This window comes from Eptatretus burgeri, chromosome 1 (genome assembly GCF_056783735.1).
Source record: "Eptatretus burgeri isolate ZD-2024b chromosome 1, Ebu_testis_v1, whole genome shotgun sequence".
NCBI classification, from domain to species: domain Eukaryota; kingdom Metazoa; phylum Chordata; class Myxini; order Myxiniformes; family Myxinidae; genus Eptatretus; species Eptatretus burgeri.
The window spans coordinates 133,534,349-133,556,864 of NC_140961.1; the positions used below are offsets into that span (position 1 = coordinate 133,534,349).

At 43.6% G+C, this 22,516-nt stretch overlaps 1 protein-coding gene across 4 annotated transcripts in view; it reads left to right on the forward strand.

Moving 5' to 3' along the window:
• Positions 1 to 4,287: 4,287 nt before the first annotated feature.
• The window catches only part of SAPCD2 (suppressor APC domain containing 2), a 51,189-nt gene continuing 32,960 nt past the window's right edge, over positions 4,288 to 22,516 (forward strand). For 2 of the 4 annotated variants that reach the window (XM_085899005.1, XM_085898993.1), the window contains exons 1-3: positions 4,290 to 4,568; positions 14,306 to 14,979; positions 21,939 to 22,069. In XM_085899005.1, coding sequence (XP_085755131.1) covers positions 4,453 to 4,568; positions 14,306 to 14,979; positions 21,939 to 22,069 — 921 coding nt within the window. In that variant the 5' untranslated portion in view covers positions 4,290 to 4,452. Of the gene's footprint in view, positions 4,569 to 13,460; positions 13,576 to 14,305; positions 14,980 to 21,938; positions 22,070 to 22,516 lie in introns of all 4 variants that reach the window. The other 2 variants (XM_085899012.1, XM_085898999.1) reach the window with 2 other exon arrangements.

Consider the following 22,516-nt stretch of genomic DNA (forward strand, 5'->3'; position numbering starts at 1 on the left):
CAATGCTTTGTTTTCGATGTTCACGCTCGATGGGATCATTAGGTCGATCATGAGCGGTCGGTACTTCCATGTTTTCAGTGATTGCTTTTGGTTCATGTTCCCACAAATTTTCTGGAACTGGGATGTCAAAGTTTTTGCAGATGTGCCAGCGGATTACATTATTAACTCTGTTGTGTCGTTGCGTGTACAGCTGTACTGACACGAGTTTGTTTTTTTGTGTATGTTCAGTCATTAAGCATAACAAATTGTTGCGGATTCGCGCCCGCCGGCGTGCGGACGGCCACGTAACTCGAATCGCGGCACGTCGCCCACCGGACGGACAATCCAGTCGTGACCCTCTCGGACTAACGCCGGGAACTAGTCACGGGTGGACCTTTCGGTCTCACCGCGATCGTGCCAATCGGCCCCCGCGTGGGATAGGGTTGCTCGCCAAATTCGACCTACCTAAGTACCCACACGGAGGGTAGACCGGGCGATCGCACCTCGCCGCAGGTCGACTTCGGACACGGGCCACTTTAAGCGACCCGTTCCGTACTATCGGGATAACCGAGCAGTGTTATTCGTCGGCCTCGACGGTTCGATTAATTATCGGGCGTTTTAGCCCACGACCAACCCTTTACGTGAAGCAAGATGGAGATTCAATAGAGGAAAAGACGAAGCGAAGCGGGAAAACAGTTCAACAATAAGCACATTTATTTCGCGATGAACGGAAAGCACACATATACAATTACACCAAAAGCACATGTAAAAGGAGAAGAAACACAATATTACACAAAAAGCAAATGCAACAATGCAGATCTAACCGACTACCGGGCACACGGCAACACTTATACAATTTTACTTCACAGACGGCGCCGACAACACATATTCCCAAAGCAAAAGAAAAAGAACCACCCTCAAGGATGAGGCGGGCCTGGGGCCGAGACCGGGTCGGGCCTACCGTCTGATGATGAGACGCAGAGCGGCGGTGGCGCCTCAACTCTGCGGGCCTCGCGGACAGTGTCTGATAGGGGGTGGGAAAGGGGGCCCCCTTCGTCGCACTATCTCAGCGCGGGGGGAAATAGGAGGGGGTTGCTGATGCTCGGGGGAAGGAGGATATCACCCTGTCTCGGGTCCCGCGGCGGGCGTCTCCTCCTCGACCTCGGTCGCATTGCTGGCCTCTCCCTGTGCAGCTCCCGGCACCGACGCGAGCACCCCCTCGTCCGCCTTCGCCGCCGTCACCTCTCCACAGCTCCGTCTACTCGCCCTCTCCGTCTCCTCTCTTGGCTCGTCCCAACTCTTCACTCTTGACTTCTCCCACTTCTTTCCAGCTCCACCGACGACTCTCTTGAACTCCGCACAACTGCCCCTGAACTGACGAACGCAGCCGTTTATATAAGCCCCGTGGCTTCGCTTTTTCACCCTTGACCCTCTGCCTCCGACCCTTCACCTCTCTAACTGGCTCCCCATTGGCCCGAGGAAAAGTGGGCGTGAATGCTTTTTGATCCATGTATTTGCATATAGCGACCGCCCTCCAACGCCCTAGAGGCGGGGCCAAATCGCCCCAGCTCGCCGATAGGACGGAACAGAAGTGGGCGTGAGTCGTTTTTGATCCGTTTTTCTTGGAAAGTCTGTGATGTTTTTGAACACGCTGCTCGGTGCGCGCCCTGCACGAGTCCAGTATCGGTGCCCACGAGTGGCGCGAGATGGTGTGGATGCGATGGTGGCGAGTTGTGACGGTAAAGGTCGTGGCGGTTGTGGTGAAGCGGCGTTGTGGTTGGTGGTTGTTGTTGTGAAGCGGCGCTGTGGTTGCTGGTTGTTGTTGTGAAGCGGCGTTGTGGTTGGTGGTTGTTGTGTGATGGCTGTTGAGACGTGGTTGGTGGTGGTAATAACGGCGGCTGGTCCAAAATAAAGATAGTAAAAGAAAAACGGCTATCCTGAAGAGTCGCAGCCCGCATGAATGACATTTATTCCCTCTAGACAACGGGTTTGGGCCTAACTACACATATACTTACCGAGATATCTCACCTAAGGGACCTGAATGGTGGTTTGTGAATTTCGTCAACCACAACAATATCATTCTCTTTACTAACCCCACCTCCACCCCTCACCTTTCCCTCTTCATGTTTTTTTTCATTCCCTCTCCCTCTCCCTCACCCCCTCCTCGTATCCCTCCCCCCCACGGTATAGCAACGTTTGGTGAGGTACAGCTCTCCCCACCTCCCCCCCCTTCCTCGCTTTTGCCCCCCTTCCTAGCTTCCCCTCCCACCTGCCTCCCCTCTCTCTCCCCACCTCCCTCCCCTCTCTCTTTCTCTCTCTCCCACCCCCCTTAATACAGGTTGTATTTGCAAGTGAGGAATAAAATGTTCCCACCCTATGACATCATAGGTCACATGGTTTGCAGCCAGATTGGATTTACTCCAAACCCCATAAAAAATATTCTCCAGAACGGCTGGACAGATTTGAGGGGAAACTTCACACATGTTCCCCAAGCCTTGGGGATACCAGGGTATTCACAAATAATTGATAGGTCACATGGTGTGGTCGCCATTTTGGATTGAACGACAATCTTTAAAAAAATTTTATTTCTCTTGAATTCGACATGAAACTTCACAGTTATGATCTGGTAGTGATGGGGAATTCATGTTTTAAATTTCAACTCGATCAGATGCATGGTCTAGCAGCCAGAATAATTTATTTTTTTGATATGGGCTTAAAAATTTTTTAAGGCTCACTTGGTTGGGCCTGGATTGGTTTGAGGGGACAAGAGTAGCAGCTGAAACCCGAGTTCTATCCAGGTTCCTCCTCATGATTTGGTGTACGAAAGTGATATCCTTAGTTTATTGACGACATGAAAAAATTGAGGTCTAAGGGGTTCTCCAGGAAATGGGGCGAGGGGGAAGGGAGTTGCCACCCAAAATATTTCTCTGAAACCACAGAGACAATATTGTTGAAATTTGACCACAACCTTTATCACCCGTGATGTATCAAGGTTTGTACATGGCATTAAAAAAAAATCCATAGGTATTTACTTCCTTCTCCATTATATATTTTGTGGGTCATCCATGCCGACCAGTGGTTGCCTGGTTATCTTATCCAGCCACGACCAGGTGAGTGCCCAGGTGTATTGCCCCCATGTTTAATTACGTAACACACCAGTGCATAAACACCACACAAAACAAGTCCTGGCGAGGGTCTGCAATCTCTGATTGCTCTTTTTCTTGTTCCAGGTATTTTTAGCCGCATCGCGTTGCGAACGCTGGCTCCAGGAGAGCTCCGCGTTCTTCTTCTTATACTTCTTCTTCTTCTTCTTCTTCTTCTTCTTCTTCTTCTTATTCTTATTCTTATTCTTATTCTTATTCTTATTCTTATTCTTATTCTTATTCTTATTCTTCTTCTTCTTCTTCTTCTTCTTCTTCTTCTACTTCTACTTCTACTTCTACTTCTTCTTCTTCTTCTTCTACTTCTACTTCTACTTCTTCTTCTTCTTCTTCTTCTTCTTCTTCTTCTTCTACTTCTTCTTCTACTTCTTCTTCTACTTCTTCTTCTTCTTCTTCTTCTTCTCCTACTGCTTCTTCTTCTTCTTCTTGTTCTTCTTCTTCTTCTTCATCTTCTTCTTCTTCTTCTTCCTCTTCTTCTTCCTCTTCTTCTTCCTCTTCTTCTTCCTCTTCTTCTTCCTCTTCTTCTTTTTCTTTTTCTTTTTCTTTTTCTTCTACTTCTTCTTTTTCTACTTCTTGTTCTTTTTCTACTTCTTGTTCTTGTTCTTCTTCTTCTACAACTTCTTCTTCAACCTTGAGGAGGCGGCTCTTGGACACATTTGTCCTTGCTAAAAGGTCGGTCGGACCTCATACATAAAGTCCAAGAAAGGGCAACCAGACTGACACCCGACCTGCGACATTCAAAATATTCGGACACATTGAGAACATTAACGTGATCGACACGTACGAATGTGGGAGAAACATTGGGATGCACCGAAGTACGGTCCTCACCAACGAGGTTCCAGTACAGTAACGAGGGACAAATGAGCAATGATTCACGGCTCGACGAATAGTACAATGTTTTCTCAAAAGGAGTCCGTACCATTTTGTACATTTTACAGGAAAATGTTTCGATTTTTCACTCGAGAATCGATTGGGCGGTGTATGATCAATCAACGTTGTTCGCACGCGTTTCACGGTTTCAAAATTTAAATTTTTTTTTAATTTCGAACGCATTAAAAAAAAATTACATTTAATTTAACATGTTTCGATTTTATTTGAAGTAACGAACGTGTTTAACGATTTCGACGAACGAATGAAAATACTTATTTCTCAACCAATCAATTCAAAGCCGACGTTCCCCCTCGACCCTTCGCATTGGGCGACGCTTTGTGTGTTTGTAAAACATAAACCTTTTGATTTCCCCCGTCGTTGTCATCCTAATGGATGTATTATTATCCGTCCCTACAGTCTTTTTACAGCCCGATTGTGGTTTATGATGCAACCGAAAAAAAACGTCTCGGAGACTATTGCCGTGTCGTGGTCCTTTGTCCCGATCCCCGTCTCTTGGCTCGGTCCCGAGCTCGCCTGGTCCATGGATCGACCTCCCAGGTTCGTGGTCCCTCACGGCACCACACTGGTGGACCTGTTGTCAGGCTCGCTGTGCACTCATTCATCCCTTCTCACCACCTCCTTCCTGTCCGCTGCAACCACTGCTCTGTCTCGGTTGTGCTTGTCAAAGTGACGTAGTTTGAGTAAATCTCTCCAACGTCCGTTATGTTGGTCCATTTGTGTTTGATTGTCGGTTATGTTGGTCCATTTGTGTTTGATTGTCCGTTATGTTGGTCCATTTGTGTTTGATTGTCGGTTATGTTGGTCCATTTGTGTTTGATTGTCGGTTATGTTGGTCCATTTGTGTTTGATTGTCGGTTATGTTGGTCCATTTGTGTTTGATTGTCCGTTATGTTGGTCCATTTGTGTTTGATTGTCCGTTATGTTGGTCCATTTGTGTTTGATTATCGGTTATGTTGGTCCATTTGTGTTTGATTGTCCGTTATGTTGGTCCATTTGTGTTTGATTGTCCGTTATGTTGGTCCATTTGTGTTTGATTGTCGGTTATGTTGGTCCATTTGTGTTTGATTGTCCGTTATGTTGGTCCATTTGTGTTTGATTGTCGGTTATGTTGGTCCATTTGTGTTTGATTGTCCGTTATGTTGGTCCATTTGTGTTTGATTGTCCGTTATGTTGGTCCATTTGTGTTTGATTGTCGGTTATGTTAGTCCATTTGTGTTTGATTGTCCGTTATGTTGGTCCATTTGTGTTTGATTGTCCGTTATGTTGGTCCATTTGTGTTTGATTGTCGGTTATGTTGGTCCATTTGTGTTTGATTGTCCGTTATGTTGGTCCATTTGTGTTTGATTGTCGGTTATGTTGGTCCATTTGTGTTTGATTGTCCGTTATGTTGGTCCATTTGTGTTTGATTGTCCGTTATGTTGGTCCATTTGTGTTTGATTGTCGGTTATGTTGGTCCATTTGTGTTTGATTGTCGGTTATGTTGGTCCATTTGTGTTTGATTGTCGGTTATGTTGGTCCATTTGTGTTTGATTGTCGGTTATGTTGGTCCATTTGTGTTTGATTGTCGGTTATGTTGGTCCATTTGTGTTTGATTGTCCGTTATGTTGGTCCATTTGTGTTTGATTGTCGGTTATGTTGGTCCATTTGTGTTTGATTGTCGGTTATGTTGGTCCATTTGTGTTTGATTGTCCGTTATGTTGGTCCATTTGTGTTTGATTGTCGGTTATGTTGGTCCATTTGTGTTTGATTGTCGGTTATGTTGGTCCATTTGTGTTTGATTGTCGGTTATGTTGGTCCATTTGTGTTTGATTGTCCGTTATGTTGGTCCATTTGTGTTTGATTGTCGGTTATGTTGGTCCATTTGTGTTTGATTGTCGGTTATGTTGGTCCATTTGTGTTTGATTGTCCGTTATGTTGGTCCATTTGTGTTTGATTGTCGGTTATGTTGGTCCATTTGTGTTTGATTGTCGGTTATGTTGGTCCATTTGTGTTTGATTGTCCGTTATGTTGGTCCATTTGTGTTTGATTGTCGGTTATGTTGGTCCATTTGTGTTTGATTGTCCGTTATGTTGGTCCATTTGTGTTTGATTGTCGGTTATGTTGGTCCATTTGTGTTTGATTGTCGGTTATGTTGGTCCATTTGTGTTTGATTGTCCGTTATGTTGGTCCATTTGTGTTTGATTGTCCGTTATGTTGGTCCATTTGTGTTTGATTGTCCGTTATGTTGGTCCATTTGTGTTTGATTGTCGGTTATGTTGGTCCATTTGTGTTTGATTGTCCGTTATGTTGGTCCATTTGTGTTTGATTGTCCGTTATGTTGGTCCATTTGTGTTTGATTGTCCGTTATGTTGGTCCATTTGTGTTTGATTGTCGGTTATGTTGGTCCATTTGTGTTTGATTGTCCGTTATGTTGGTCCATTTGTGTTTGATTGTCCGTTATGTTGGTCCATTTGTGTTTGATTGTCGGTTATGTTGGTCCATTTGTGTTTGATTGTCCGTTATGTTGGTCCATTTGTGTTTGATTGTCGGTTATGTTGGTCCATTTGTGTTTGATTGTCCGTTATGTTGGTCCATTTGTGTTTGATTGTCGGTTATGTTGGTCCATTTGTGTTTGATTGTCCGTTATGTTGGTCCATTTGTGTTTGATTGTCGGTTATGTTGGTCCATTTGTGTTTGATTGTCGGTTATGTTGGTCCATTTGTGTTTGATTGTCCGTTATGTTGGTCCATTTGTGTTTGATTGTCCGTTATGTTGGTCCATTTGTGTTTGATTGTCGGTTATGTTGGTCCATTTGTGTTTGATTGTCGGTTATGTTGGTCCATTTGTGTTTGATTGTCCGTTATGTTGGTCCATTTGTGTTTGATTGTCCGTTATGTTGGTCCATTTGTGTTTGATTGTCGGTTATGTTAGTCCATTTGTGTTTGATTGTCGGTTATGTTGGTCCATTTGTGTTTGATTGTCGGTTATGTTGGTCCATTTGTGTTTGATTGTCCGTTATGTTGGTCCATTTGTGTTTGATTGTCGGTTATGTTGGTCCATTTGTGTTTGATTGTCCGTTATGTTGGTCCATTTGTGTTTGATTGTCCGTTATGTTGGTCCATTTGTGTTTGATTGTCGGTTATGTTGGTCCATTTGTGTTTGATTGTCGGTTATGTTGGTCCATTTGTGTTTGATTGTCCGTTATGTTGGTCCATTTGTGTTTGATTGTCGGTTATGTTGGTCCATTTGTGTTTGATTGTCGGTTATGTTGGTCCATTTGTGTTTGATTGTCCGTTATGTTGGTCCATTTGTGTTTGATTGTCGGTTATGTTGGTCCATTTGTGTTTGATTGTCGGTTATGTTGGTCCATTTGTGTTTGATTGTCCGTTATGTTGGTCCATTTGTGTTTGATTGTCGGTTATGTTGGTCCATTTGTGTTTGATTGTCGGTTATGTTGGTCCATTTGTGTTTGATTGTCCGTTATGTTGGTCCATTTGTGTTTGATTGTCGGTTATGTTGGTCCATTTGTGTTTGATTGTCCGTTATGTTGGTCCATTTGTGTTTGATTGTCGGTTATGTTGGTCCATTTGTGTTTGATTGTCGGTTATGTTGGTCCATTTGTGTTTGATTGTCCGTTATGTTGGTCCATTTGTGTTTGATTGTCCGTTATGTTGGTCCATTTGTGTTTGATTGTCCGTTATGTTAGTCCATTTGTGTTTGATTGTCGGTTATGTTGGTCCATTTGTGTTTGATTGTCCGTTATGTTGGTCCATTTGTGTTTGATTGTCCGTTATGTTGGTCCATTTGTGTTTGATTGTCCGTTATGTTGGTCCATTTGTGTTTGATTGTCCGTTATGTTGGTCCATTTGTGTTTGATTGTCGGTTATGTTGGTCCATTTGTGTTTGATTGTCCGTTATGTTGGTCCATTTGTGTTTGATTGTCGGTTATGTTGGTCCATTTGTGTTTGATTGTCCGTTATGTTGGTCCATTTGTGTTTGATTGTCGGTTATGTTGGTCCATTTGTGTTTGATTGTCCGTTATGTTGGTCCATTTGTGTTTGATTGTCGGTTATGTTGGTCCATTTGTGTTTGATTGTCGGTTATGTTGGTCCATTTGTGTTTGATTGTCGGTTATGTTGGTCCATTTGTGTTTGATTATCGGTTATGTTGGTCCATTTGTGTTTGATTGTCGGTTATGTTGGTCCATTTGTGTTTGATTGTCGGTTATGTTGGTCCATTTGTGTTTGATTGTCGGTTATGTTGGTCCATTTGTGTTTGATTGTCGGTTATGTTGGTCCATTTGTGTTTGATTGTCCGTTATGTTGGTCCATTTGTGTTTGATTGTCGGTTATGTTGGTCCATTTGTGTTTGATTGTCGGTTATGTTGGTCCATTTGTGTTTGATTGTCGGTTATGTTGGTCCATTTGTGTTTGATTGTCCGTTATGTTGGTCCATTTGTGTTTGATTGTCCGTTATGTTGGTCCATTTGTGTTTGATTGTCGGTTATGTTGGTCCATTTGTGTTTGATTGTCGGTTATGTTGGTCCATTTGTGTTTGATTGTCCGTTATGTTGGTCCATTTGTGTTTGATTGTCCGTTATGTTGGTCCATTTGTGTTTGATTGTCGGTTATGTTGGTCCATTTGTGTTTGATTGTCGGTTATGTTGGTCCATTTGTGTTTGATTGTCGGTTATGTTGGTCCATTTGTGTTTGATTGTCGGTTATGTTGGTCCATTTGTGTTTGATTGTCGGTTATGTTGGTCCATTTGTGTTTGATTGTCCGTTATGTTGGTCCATTTGTGTTTGATTGTCGGTTATGTTGGTCCATTTGTGTTTGATTGTCGGTTATGTTGGTCCATTTGTGTTTGATTGTCGGTTATGTTGGTCCATTTGTGTTTGATTGTCGGTTATGTTGGTCCATTTGTGTTTGATTGTCGGTTATGTTGGTCCATTTGTGTTTGATTGTCGGTTATGTTGGTCCATTTGTGTTTGATTGTCCGTTATGTTGGTCCATTTGTGTTTGATTGTCGGTTATGTTGGTCCATTTGTGTTTGATTGTCGGTTATGTTGGTCCATTTGTGTTTGATTGTCCGTTATGTTGGTCCATTTGTGTTTGATTGTCGGTTATGTTGGTCCATTTGTGTTTGATTGTCCGTTATGTTGGTCCATTTGTGTTTGATTGTCGGTTATGTTGGTCCATTTGTGTTTGATTGTCGGTTATGTTGGTCCATTTGTGTTTGATTGTCCGTTATGTTGGTCCATTTGTGTTTGATTGTCCGTTATGTTGGTCCATTTGTGTTTGATTGTCCGTTATGTTGGTCCATTTGTGTTTGATTGTCCGTTATGTTGGTCCATTTGTGTTTGATTGTCCGTTATGTTGGTCCATTTGTGTTTGATTGTCGGTTATGTTGGTCCATTTGTGTTTGATTGTCGGTTATGTTGGTCCATTTGTGTTTGATTGTCCGTTATGTTGGTCCATTTGTGTTTGATTGTCGGTTATGTTGGTCCATTTGTGTTTGATTGTCCGTTATGTTGGTCCATTTGTGTTTGATTGTCGGTTATGTTGGTCCATTTGTGTTTGATTGTCCGTTATGTTGGTCCATTTGTGTTTGATTGTCGGTTATGTTGGTCCATTTGTGTTTGATTGTCGGTTATGTTGGTCCATTTGTGTTTGATTGTCGGTTATGTTGGTCCATTTGTGTTTGATTGTCCGTTATGTTGGTCCATTTGTGTTTGATTGTCGGTTATGTTGGTCCATTTGTGTTTGATTGTCGGTTATGTTGGTCCATTTGTGTTTGATTGTCCGTTATGTTGGTCCATTTGTGTTTGATTGTCCGTTATGTTAGTCCATTTGTGTTTGATTGTCGGTTATGTTGGTCCATTTGTGTTTGATTGTCGGTTATGTTGGTCCATTTGTGTTTGATTGTCGGTTATGTTGGTCCATTTGTGTTTGATTGTCGGTTATGTTGGTCCATTTGTGTTTGATTGTCGGTTATGTTGGTCCATTTGTGTTTGATTGTCCGTTATGTTGGTCCATTTGTGTTTGATTGTCCGTTATGTTGGTCCATTTGTGTTTGATTGTCGGTTATGTTGGTCCATTTGTGTTTGATTGTCGGTTATGTTGGTCCATTTGTGTTTGATTGTCGGTTATGTTGGTCCATTTGTGTTTGATTGTCGGTTATGTTGGTCCATTTGTGTTTGATTGTCGGTTATGTTGGTCCATTTGTGTTTGATTGTCGGTTATGTTAGTCCATTTGTGTTTGATTGTCGGTTATGTTGGTCCATTTGTGTTTGATTGTCGGTTATGTTGGTCCATTTGTGTTTGATTGTCCGTTATGTTGGTCCATTTGTGTTTGATTGTCCGTTATGTTGGTCCATTTGTGTTTGATTGTCCGTTATGTTAGTCCATTTGTGTTTGATTGTCGGTTATGTTGGTCCATTTGTGTTTGATTGTCCGTTATGTTAGTCCATTTGTGTTTGATTGTCGGTTATGTTGGTCCATTTGTGTTTGATTGTCGGTTATGTTGGTCCATTTGTGTTTGATTGTCCGTTATGTTGGTCCATTTGTGTTTGATTGTCCGTTATGTTGGTCCATTTGTGTTTGATTGTCGGTTATGTTGGTCCATTTGTGTTTGATTGTCGGTTATGTTGGTCCATTTGTGTTTGATTGTCGGTTATGTTGGTCCATTTGTGTTTGATTGTCCGTTATGTTGGTCCATTTGTGTTTGATTGTCGGTTATGTTGGTCCATTTGTGTTTGATTGTCCGTTATGTTGGTCCATTTGTGTTTGATTGTCGGTTATGTTGGTCCATTTGTGTTTGATTGTCGGTTATGTTGGTCCATTTGTGTTTGATTGTCCGTTATGTTGGTCCATTTGTGTTTGATTGTCCGTTATGTTGGTCCATTTGTGTTTGATTGTCCGTTATGTTGGTCCATTTGTGTTTGATTGTCGGTTATGTTGGTCCATTTGTGTTTGATTGTCGGTTATGTTGGTCCATTTGTGTTTGATTGTCCGTTATGTTGGTCCATTTGTGTTTGATTGTCGGTTATGTTGGTCCATTTGTGTTTGATTGTCGGTTATGTTGGTCCATTTGTGTTTGATTGTCCGTTATGTTGGTCCATTTGTGTTTGATTGTCGGTTATGTTGGTCCATTTGTGTTTGATTGTCGGTTATGTTGGTCCATTTGTGTTTGATTGTCCGTTATGTTGGTCCATTTGTGTTTGATTGTCCGTTATGTTGGTCCATTTGTGTTTGATTGTCGGTTATGTTGGTCCATTTGTGTTTGATTGTCGGTTATGTTGGTCCATTTGTGTTTGATTGTCCGTTATGTTGGTCCATTTGTGTTTGATTGTCGGTTATGTTGGTCCATTTGTGTTTGATTGTCGGTTATGTTGGTCCATTTGTGTTTGATTGTCCGTTATGTTGGTCCATTTGTGTTTGATTGTCGGTTATGTTGGTCCATTTGTGTTTGATTGTCGGTTATGTTGGTCCATTTGTGTTTGATTGTCCGTTATGTTGGTCCATTTGTGTTTGATTGTCGGTTATGTTGGTCCATTTGTGTTTGATTGTCGGTTATGTTGGTCCATTTGTGTTTGATTGTCCGTTATGTTGGTCCATTTGTGTTTGATTGTCGGTTATGTTGGTCCATTTGTGTTTGATTGTCCGTTATGTTGGTCCATTTGTGTTTGATTGTCGGTTATGTTGGTCCATTTGTGTTTGATTGTCCGTTATGTTGGTCCATTTGTGTTTGATTGTCGGTTATGTTGGTCCATTTGTGTTTGATTGTCCGTTATGTTGGTCCATTTGTGTTTGATTGTCGGTTATGTTGGTCCATTTGTGTTTGATTGTCGGTTATGTTGGTCCATTTGTGTTTGATTGTCGGTTATGTTGGTCCATTTGTGTTTGATTGTCGGTTATGTTGGTCCATTTGTGTTTGATTGTCCGTTATGTTGGTCCATTTGTGTTTGATTGTCGGTTATGTTGGTCCATTTGTGTTTGATTGTCGGTTATGTTGGTCCATTTGTGTTTGATTGTCCGTTATGTTGGTCCATTTGTGTTTGATTGTCGGTTATGTTGGTCCATTTGTGTTTGATTGTCGGTTATGTTGGTCCATTTGTGTTTGATTGTCGGTTATGTTGGTCCATTTGTGTTTGATTGTCGGTTATGTTGGTCCATTTGTGTTTGATTGTCGGTTATGTTGGTCCATTTGTGTTTGATTGTCGGTTATGTTGGTCCATTTGTGTTTGATTGTCCGTTATGTTGGTCCATTTGTGTTTGATTGTCGGTTATGTTGGTCCATTTGTGTTTGATTGTCGGTTATGTTGGTCCATTTGTGTTTGATTGTCGGTTATGTTGGTCCATTTGTGTTTGATTGTCGGTTATGTTGGTCCATTTGTGTTTGATTGTCGGTTATGTTGGTCCATTTGTGTTTGATTGTCCGTTATGTTGGTCCATTTGTGTTTGATTGTCGGTTATGTTGGTCCATTTGTGTTTGATTGTCGGTTATGTTGGTCCATTTGTGTTTGATTGTCGGTTATGTTGGTCCATTTGTGTTTGATTGTCGGTTATGTTGGTCCATTTGTGTTTGATTATCGGTTATGTTGGTCCATTTGTGTTTGATTGTCGGTTATGTTGGTCCATTTGTGTTTGATTGTCCGTTATGTTGGTCCATTTGTGTTTGATTATCAGTTATGTTGGTCCATTTGTGTTTGATTGTCGGTTATGTTGGTCCATTTGTGTTTGATTGTCGGTTATGTTGGTCCATTTGTGTTTGATTGTCGGTTATGTTGGTCCATTTGTGTTTGATTGTCGGTTATGTTGGTCCATTTGTGTTTGATTGTCGGTTATGTTGGTCCATTTGTGTTTGATTGTCGGTTATGTTGGTCCATTTGTGTTTGATTGTCGGTTATGTTGGTCCATTTGTGTTTGATTGTCGGTTATGTTGGTCCATTTGTGTTTGATTGTCGGTTATGTTGGTCCATTTGTGTTTGATTGTCCGTTATGTTGGTCCATTTGTGTTTGATTGTCGGTTATGTTGGTCCATTTGTGTTTGATTGTCGGTTATGTTGGTCCATTTGTGTTTGATTGTCCGTTATGTTGGTCCATTTGTGTTTGATTGTCCGTTATGTTGGTCCATTTGTGTTTGATTGTCCGTTATGTTGGTCCATTTGTGTTTGATTGTCCGTTATGTTGGTCCATTTGTGTTTGATTGTCCGTTATGTTCGTCCATTTGCGTTTGATTGTCGATCCACGGACAGAGGATTTATTCCGATTTTGAATGTGCGCTGCAGTTGTTCTGGGTCACCTTAATGGATACGCCCTTTAAAAAAGAGTGCAGTGAGTCCCTGGATGGCATTACAAACCCAACCACTGCCTCGGATCCTTGTATCTGCAACAGCAAGATCCACTTAGACCCTGTTCCCTCCCTTCTGCATTTCTCTCCTTGTGCAGTGGTGCAGGCATTTGTTTTCCCTTGTCTGTTCATCCATTGCACCTTGTTTGTCTGCCCTTACATGAGCCTCGATAACTGCAGAGAAATGTACTGTATTCAGCTCATGCAGCGCCGGTAGGTGTGCGGAGCTCACCTCCGCATGTAAACACATTCACAGCTGGAATGCTCACCATATGTCACACTAAAGTGGAGACTTTTGTGTTATGCTTGACCCCTCCCACCCCCCCCCCCCCAAAGTGATTCTGTAGTGGATGTCTCACCATATTCTCGTTAACCAATCATTAGCTGTCACTCACTATCTCGTTCGTACAACTTCTGAAGGCCCCATGAGCCACAGTGGCTCGACCTCAAGGGTACTGCATCACACTGATGTAGCCTGGTGTTGGCTCAGTTGTTAGGGTGGCGGCTTGGGATCCTAGGGTCCTGAGTTCAATCCCCTTCGGCCGCTGAATTAATACACCATGGGGTTGACTCAGCCTGTCATCCTTCCGAAGTCGGCGAAATGAGTACCAGTGTGTACTGGTAGAGGGGCACTGCATCAGCGACACAGTCGCGCTTCAAGAAATGATAGCTACCCCGGCAGCTAAGCTGCCATACGACCACACACACATTTATGTCAGAGTGGTAGTTTGATAACTAATGAAGTCGGCAATTTAACTTCCATAATATTGATTATATGAAACCCAGTTAGTACGTCTGTGTTGACTACAAGCTAATATTGATAGTTCAGGTGTTTTTACAAATCGATTGTAGAAAATAAACTACCAATGTCCAGAATTGTATCCGTGTGATTTATTTATTCATTTAAAAGAAGTGTCATGCAACTTATTGGTTCCTTGTGTAGTGTGTTTCTACAGACTGTACGACCATTGTTTAACCTGCTCGATGACGATGGACGAGGCGTAGTGAACGTCTCCGTAATAGAAGCGCAATGGCATTCTGGTCGTCCCAATCGCACGATACTCTCCTGCCTTCGTCGCTTCGCCGACTCCGATGGCTTCCTGTCCTTCGAGCGGTTTGCTGCAGCGCTGCGGCTTGCTGCGCTCAGTACGGACACGTCAAATAGCGAGGACTTGAGAAGTTTCGTGGACGCGTCAGGAGATGACGGTGGAGATGAGACAATCGTAAGAGATGAGGCTGTACAAACGGCAGCCATCGCCGCTGACGAAGGGACCTTAACACTGAGGCACAAGGAAAATCCAGGAAACTGTGTGAACGCTGCGCCTGATATTGATGTCGGTATAAAGATAGTAGATACAACTCGGAATCAAACGAAGGACGGATGCAAGAGGGGTTGGAAGAGGCAAGATTGTGTCACGACCACGAGGGCCAAAGGAAAACCCCACATCAGCAAAGGCTCAGCTTCCATGATCAAAATGTCATCGCTCGAGGGAAAGAAAGGTGCGGGTAAAGTGACAACAGAAAGATCGCAAACAGGAATGATTCCACCTTCACAAAGACCCGGGTTGCTCAAGGCACCTGTGCACGCCGGATTTGGAGGCAGTGCACTTGACAAAGGTGATGTTTTAATACAATTGCTGTGCACCACATTGAAAATGTCTTGCGATTTAGAACGTAGAATGGATGTGAGGGTCGATCCAGGACTGTTTTAGGGGAGGGGGCATACCAAATCGATTTTAATATTAATAATACAAGAGGTAAAGCTTGAACAAATACAACAAACAAGTCGGTCCCGTTATCTGCACAATTGTAGCTGTATTACTGCGCCGATCTCTTTTATTTGGATTTTGAAATTCCTTGTATTTGGGTTGCCTAAAAGTTTTCAGTAACTCGATGTTTGAATTGCACAGTACCAGCAGGTTTCCCACCCACCCAGCATTGCCCAGTGGGTGCTGTTCTCATCCTGTTGGCATTTTGAAGAAGTCAATTTTTTTTTCTTCATTTTTTGTTGTTGTTGTTGCCGAAAACACTTCCTTACACCCACTAAGGAATGGGGTCAAGGATCATTTACTATTACCTTTCACATAGCGACAAAGGCTTAGACACCACAGAGCAATTAAACAAATACAGAACTTTTTATTTGATTTTTTTTTTATTTTTTTATTTTTTTCAAAAAAAAAAAATTCTTTGCCGAAAACAGAGTTGGGATTGAGGGGTTTGAGGCTTTCGAGGGGTGTGGGGGGGGAGTTGAGGATATTGGGTTGGGAAGGGGTTTGACAATTTGAAGAAAGGGGGAGGGGAGCACAGAGCTTGGGTGCGGTGGGAGGGTGGTTGTGACATGGGATTGTGTGTGAGCGTGGGGGGGGGTGCAGTTAGGGACCTGAAGTCACATTTTACATTACATAGAATTTCCATGGGGCCATTTTAGTCCCATTGTGTCTTTTGGGTCCTCTTGGTATTTTGGGTTCTCCAGGTATTTTGGGTCCTCTGGGTGCTCGAGGTCTTTTTCATCCTTGGGGTCTTTTGGGTCCTCTGGGTATTTTAAGTCTTCAGGGTGCCCGGGGTCTTTTTGGTTCCTCGGGGTCTTTTGGATCCTCGGGGTCTTTGTGTCTTGTGGATCTTTGGGGCACTTGGGGTCTTTCAGGTCTTCAGGGTCTTTGGGACTTTGGGGTCTTTTGGATGTTTGGGGTCTTCTGGGTTTTTGGCATATTCAAGAGTCTTCAGAGTCTTTTGCATCTTTAGGGTCATCAGGGTCTTCAAAGGTCTAAAGGGTCTCAGCAATCGAATGGGTTGAACGGTACATTCCAATCGTACATAAATAATAGACATACATATTACATATCGTCGACATGAGTACCAGTTGTACTGGGCCCGGTGTATGCCCCGGTTAGAATAGGTGTACCATATCCCTGTGTGTCGTAAGAGGTGACCAGGGTTGCGTCAGGAAGGGCATCCGGCATAAAAACCTCTGCCAAATCATTATGCGGACAACAAAAAGAATTTCCATACCGGATCGGTCGAGGTCCGGGTTACCAACGACCGCCACCGGTACCGGTGGTCAGCAGGGTACCAGTGGGAATTGTGCTACTACTGGGTGAAGGAGGAGAAGGAGATGGGGAAGGTGAGTCCGGAGGCAGGGAGAGGGGGAAGGGTAGAAGTGTGCAGGTGAGCGTTGGAACTCTGAATGTTGGGAAGATGACTGGCAAGGGGCGAGAGTTGGCTGATATGATGGAGAGAAGAAAGGTGGACATACTGTGTGTACAAGAGACCAAGTGGATGGGGAGTAAGGCGAGGAGCATTGGAGGTGGTTTCAAACTGTTCTACCATGGTGTGGATGGGAGGAGAAATGGTGGCGGGGTAATCCTGAAGGAAGATTATGTCAAGAGGGTATTGCAGGTGTGGAGAGTGTCTGACCGAGTGATGAGTGTGAAGTTGGAAATTGAAGGGGTGATGATGAATGTCATCAGTGCATATGCCCCACATATGGGGTGTGAGATGGAGTATAAAGAAGATTTCTGGAGTGAGTTGGATGAAGTGGTGGAGAGTGTATCCAAGGATGAAAGAGTGGTGATTGGAGCAGATTTCAATGGGCATGTTGGGGAAGGGAATAAAGAGGATGAGAAAGTGATGGGTAGGTACGGTCTCAACAAGAGAAATGTGGAAGGGCAAATGGTGGTAGAGTTTGCAAAAAGAATGGAAATGGCAGTGGTAAATACGTATTTCAAGAAGGAGGAGGAACACAGGGTGACATACAAGAGTGGAGGAAAGTGCACACAGGTGGATTACATCTTAAGCAGGAGATGCAACCTGAAAGAGATTAGTGACTGTAAGGTTGTGGCAGGGGAGAGTGTAGCTCGACAGCATCGATTGGTGGTCTGTAGGATGACTTTAGAGGTGAGGTTGAGGAAGGGAGTGAGGGCTGAACCAAGGACCAGATGGTGGAAGCTGAAGGAGGAAGACTGTTGCGTGAAATTTCGGGAGGAGGTGAGACAGGCGTTGGATGGTGGTAAAGATTGGTGGGATGATTGGGCAACGACAGCAGAAGTGGTGAGGGAGATAGCTCGGAAGGTACTTGGTGTGACATCTGGACAGAGGAAGGAAGATAAGGAGACTTGGTGGTGGAATGAGGAAGTACAGGAAAGTATAAGGAAGAAGGGGTTGGCGAAAAGGAAGTGGGATAGTCAGAGAGATGAAGAAAGTAGGCAGGAGTACAAGGAGTGGCAGCGAAAGGCAAAAAGAGAGGTGGAAAAGGCATATGACGAGCTGTATGAGAAGTTGGATACAAAAGAAGGGGAAAAGGATTTATACCGATTTGCAAGACAGAGGGACCGAGCTAGGAAGGATGTGCTGCAGGTTAGGGTGATAAAGGACGCAAATGGGAATGTGCTGACGAGCGAGGAGAGTGTGTTGAGAAGGTGGATGGAGTACTTTGAGGAGCTGATGACTGAAGAAAATTAGAGAGAGAGAAGGTTGGAAGAGGTGGAGATAGTGAATCTGTAAGTGGGGTGGATCAGTAAGGATGAAGTGAGGACTGCTATGAAGAAGATGAAAAGTGGAAAGGCAGTTGGCCCAGATGGTATACCAGTGGAGGCATGGAAGTGCTTCGGAGAGATGGCAGTGGGGTTGTTAACCAGATTGTTTAATAAAGTCTTGGAAAGTGAGAGGATGCCGGAGGAGTGGAGATTAAGTGTACTGGTTCCGATTTTCAAGAATCAGGGTGATGTGCAGAGCTGTGGAAATTACAGAGGGATAAAGTTGTTAAGCCACACCATGAAGTTGTGGGAAAGAGTAGTGGAAGCTCGGTTGAGAAGAGGTGACGATTTGTGAGCAGCAATATTGGTTTATGCCAGGAAAGAGCACCACTGATGCGATGTTTGCTTTGAGAATGTTGATGGAGAAGTATAGGGAAGGCCTGAAGGAGTTACATTGTGTGTTTGTGGATTTAGAGAAACCTTATGATAGGGTGCCAAGAGAGGAGTTGTGGTATTGTATGAGGAAGTCGGGAGTGGTGGAGAAGTATGTGAGGATCGTGTAGGATATGTATGAGGACAGTGTGACAGCGGTGAGGTGTGCGGTAGGAATGACGGACCGGTTTAAGGTTAAAGTGGGATTGCACCAAGGATCGACTCTGAGCCCTTTCCTGTTTGCAATGGTGATGGACAGGTTGATGGACGAGATCAGACTCGAGTCTCCTTGGACTATGATGTTCGCGGATGACGTCATGATCTGTAGGGAGAGTAGGGAGCAGGCTGAGGCGAGCCTCAAGAGGTGGAGGTACGCACTGGAGAGAAGGGGAATGATAGTCAGACAGAGTAAGACTGAGTACATGTGCGTAAATGAGAGGGAGGGTGGTGGTATGGTGCGGTTGCAAGGAGTTGAGGTGGGGAAGGTGGATTGGTTTAAATACTTGGGATCAACTGTCCAAAGTAATGGAGAGTGTGGGAGAGAAGTGAAAAAGAGAGTGCAGGCAGGATGGAGTGGTTGGAGAACAGTTGCAGGAGTGATTTGTGACAGAAGGGTAGCTGCAAGAGTGAAGGGGAAAGTGTATAAGACGGTAGTGAGACCAGCTATGTTGTATGGTTTGGAGGCGGTGGCACTAACAAAAAGACAGGAAGCAGAGCTGGAGGTGGCAGAGTTAAAGATGCTGCGATTCTCGTTGGGAGTGACGAGGATGGATAGGATAAGAAATGAGTGTATTAGAGGGACAGCGCAGGTAGGACGGTTTAGAGACAAAGTGAGAGAGGCGAGATTGAGATGGTTTGGACATGTGCTCAGGAGGGAAGGGAAGTATATCGGGAGAAGGATGTTGAAGATGGAGCCGCCAGGCAGGAGGAGAAGAGGAAGGCCAAAGAAGAGGTTCATGGATGCGGTGAGGGCGGACATGCGGGTGGTTGGAGTGTCAGTGGAAGATGTGGAGGATAGAGCGAAATGGAGACGGTTGATCCGCTGTGGCGACCCCTCACGGGAGCAAGCCGAAAGAGGAAGAAGAAGACATTACATATCGTCAAACAGCTGGACGGATGGAGGAACGGAAGTAAGGATGGACGCACGCCGAGACCGAGCTCTTTTAATGCTGCATATAGATGTGGATGGATTCGGACGAAATTTGGTGGATGAGTTGGTTAAGTGACAAGAACAAGCTGATTAAATTTTATCCAGCCGATCAGTCAGATGCAAATCATAAACAAGAAAAAGAGCAATCAGAAATTGCAAACTTTTACTCGGGCTTCTTTTGAGTGGAGCATTTTTATAGGTTTTCAGGTAAATCCAATATGGCTGCCAAACCATGTGACCTATGACATCATACGTGTGACTTTTGTTCCTCATGGATAGGCGGTCAGCCGGTCATATGTGTAAAGTTTTTGCCTCGATCTTTTGAATAATAATAAGAGTGTTTTATTTTCAGGAATAACAAACAAATTCATCAGCAGCATCAGGTCCTCTATGCAACTCCAACGAATCATATTTACTTCCTACAGATTATTTAATGTAATAACAAAACCCACAAGGGAAATTCTTTTGATTTTTTTTTTAATATCATCAGTCTTTTCCAAGATGCTCTCAAAATCAGCATATATTACAAATGGGTGTTTTTCCATTTTTTTTGTTTCATTAACAGGATAACACACCCATGATAATCCCATCAGCTGAGGTCCACTCATGCACACGCATCAAGACAGGGGAGAGGTCACAAGACAGAAAAACCTTCCCACATGTGGGTGGTGTCGCTAATGGTGGTGGTGGTGGTTCTGGCAGGACAGGCTGAGCTTGTCTGTGTTCTGTGGGTTGGCATTCTACTCAGCGTCTGCAACTTCTTGGCTGCTCTGTCTGTTGCCGTTGCTCAAATGCCAACACCATCGCATACGCATGCTTTGAAATTGATTCTGTCGCAGCTCTCCCTGCAGCTCCGTCACGTTCTGCCATGTTCTCCCCCTGCTCCTCATTCTGCTCGCACTCTGCATTCTCTGCACGCTCTTCATTCTGCTCGCAGCTTCCTTCTGCACAGCCTTTATAAGCTCTGGCGACCATGCCTAGCTGGGCATGCTGATTGAACTGTGCTTCTTCTCTCGGGTTTCAACTCCTCTCGGGTTGGTCCCTCACTTCCCACATTGTCACCGCTGTGCTGTTCCTCCTCCCTTTGGGGGTTCACGACTTCCACACAGGAAGGAGCTGCTTAAACCATTTGTAAAGAAACCATGTAGACAGTACTAATGGGAAACAATGTAGGGGATTAGTGTGGAAGAATGGTGGGAGCTTTTAAGCACATTACAGAAAGATGGGGGGTAGGTTGGAGGGGCACCTTTAGTCTGCTGCGAAAACACTTGTCGACATATGCCCGACCGTTCTACACAAAAACCAAACACTTATGTTCGACATTCATTCATGAAATAACTAGTCTATCTTACTCCCGTTACCCCCTGTGGCCGTTCCCGCAACAACATAATATATTTGTTTTTTCTTATTATTTTTGCCATTGTTGCTATCTTCAGTGGTGAGCTTTTCTTTTCTTTACATGTCGTTATAAGCAAAGAGCCTTCTAGCTCCAGGCTGATCCTTTGGAGATACTCAGAGCACCAGTCTCAATTTAAAATGGCAGTATAGTGGTGTCCCTCAAGGATCATCAGCAAACAAATGTGCTCTGGGACTCGCAGTATCCTGCCCCAACCATAAAGAAACAGAATATTGATGACCCATGATGGGGATTGACTGCAAGTACAGATGTAGGAATTTGATAAAGGGAGAATGGGTGACGTAGAGTGTGTTTTAAGATTAATTGTGCAGCTCAGTGATGCACAGAGACATGCAGAGAATCGTTGAGGGTAAAGCAAGATGTGGATGCACCACAAGACAATGCTGTTCCTTTGCGTCTGCTTTTTCTGCTCAGGTCTGTCGACGTGCTATGCTTCTCACCAGCCCTGGTGTTCTCATCTGCTTCTGTTTGTCCCCAACACAACCTCAACCGAGCATTTCATTTTCAAACTGTTCTTGCATGGCTCTTGATAGATCTGCTTCCTTCTCTCGTGTTTCCTTGCTCTATTCTGCCTTTCCCATTCATCTTTCCTTTGAATTTAATTATTTATTCGTTTGCAGCCTGTGGCTGCTTGGCTGAATTATTTTCTGCAGGCACAGCTGTGCAACTGATACATTGTCCCCTGTTAACAGTAAGCTGGTACTCATTTTGCCAACTTCGGAAGGATGACAGGCTGAGTCAACTCACCTGGTGTTTATTCAACGGTGAAAAAGGGGCTTGAACTCGAGACTCTAAGATCTTAAGCCAGCCACCTTAACCGTTAAACCAACACCAGACTTTTTCCTTTGATTGTTCAATCCATTTTGATGTGTCTGATGACGTTGGGTCATGCAAATTAAGTATTCTGCTCTACTTTGCTTCCTGGTTATCTTAATGTTCTCTGTTGTCACTTTGTGACGTAGCATACTTGAATAAACTTACAAACTTGAACGTTTCCTGAGACTAACACCGATAAATTGCATTTCAGCTGCTTCGGTTTTGCTGATGAAATATTCAGACCAAGGTATTGTTGAAACGAATGAGCAATCTTGGAATGTGCTCGCAGGCTTAAAGTTGGACCACTCGCAGAAGAGAGACCATTGCACCGTGGAAACGAGATACGCAGCTGAAGGCTCTGTACATTTGAAGACCCTTACTGGAGAGAAAGTAACCATCTCGAATGACAACTGCTCTGAGGTGAATCTCGGTTGTTGGTTGTTTGGCCAAACTAAAATTGAGGTTTCTGATGAACCCTGTTGGTTTTTGTCCTTACTCGAAGTCTTTAAATGTTGCACCACAATGCATGTGATTGTTTCCTTCATCATTGCAGGGTTTCGGCTGCTTTCGACACAGCGGCTTGAGTAGTAGAATCGTACTGACGTTACAGTTTGACTTCCAACTGTTTGCAAAGGACACGAGCATTTTTCGGTCCATAAAAGCGTCCTCCATTGCATATTAAAAGGCTCACAAAATTGAACTGGAACTTCATTAAATTTCGCATGCTCTATTATAAAACTGCTTAATTGAAAAAAAAAAAATGTCCCGTTTAGGTTAAAAGGCTAAATATATTTTTTGTACAAGGATCTAGGGTCATTGAGCAGCTGAATAACAGAGGGAAGCAGGTTCACAGAATACTAATAGGGT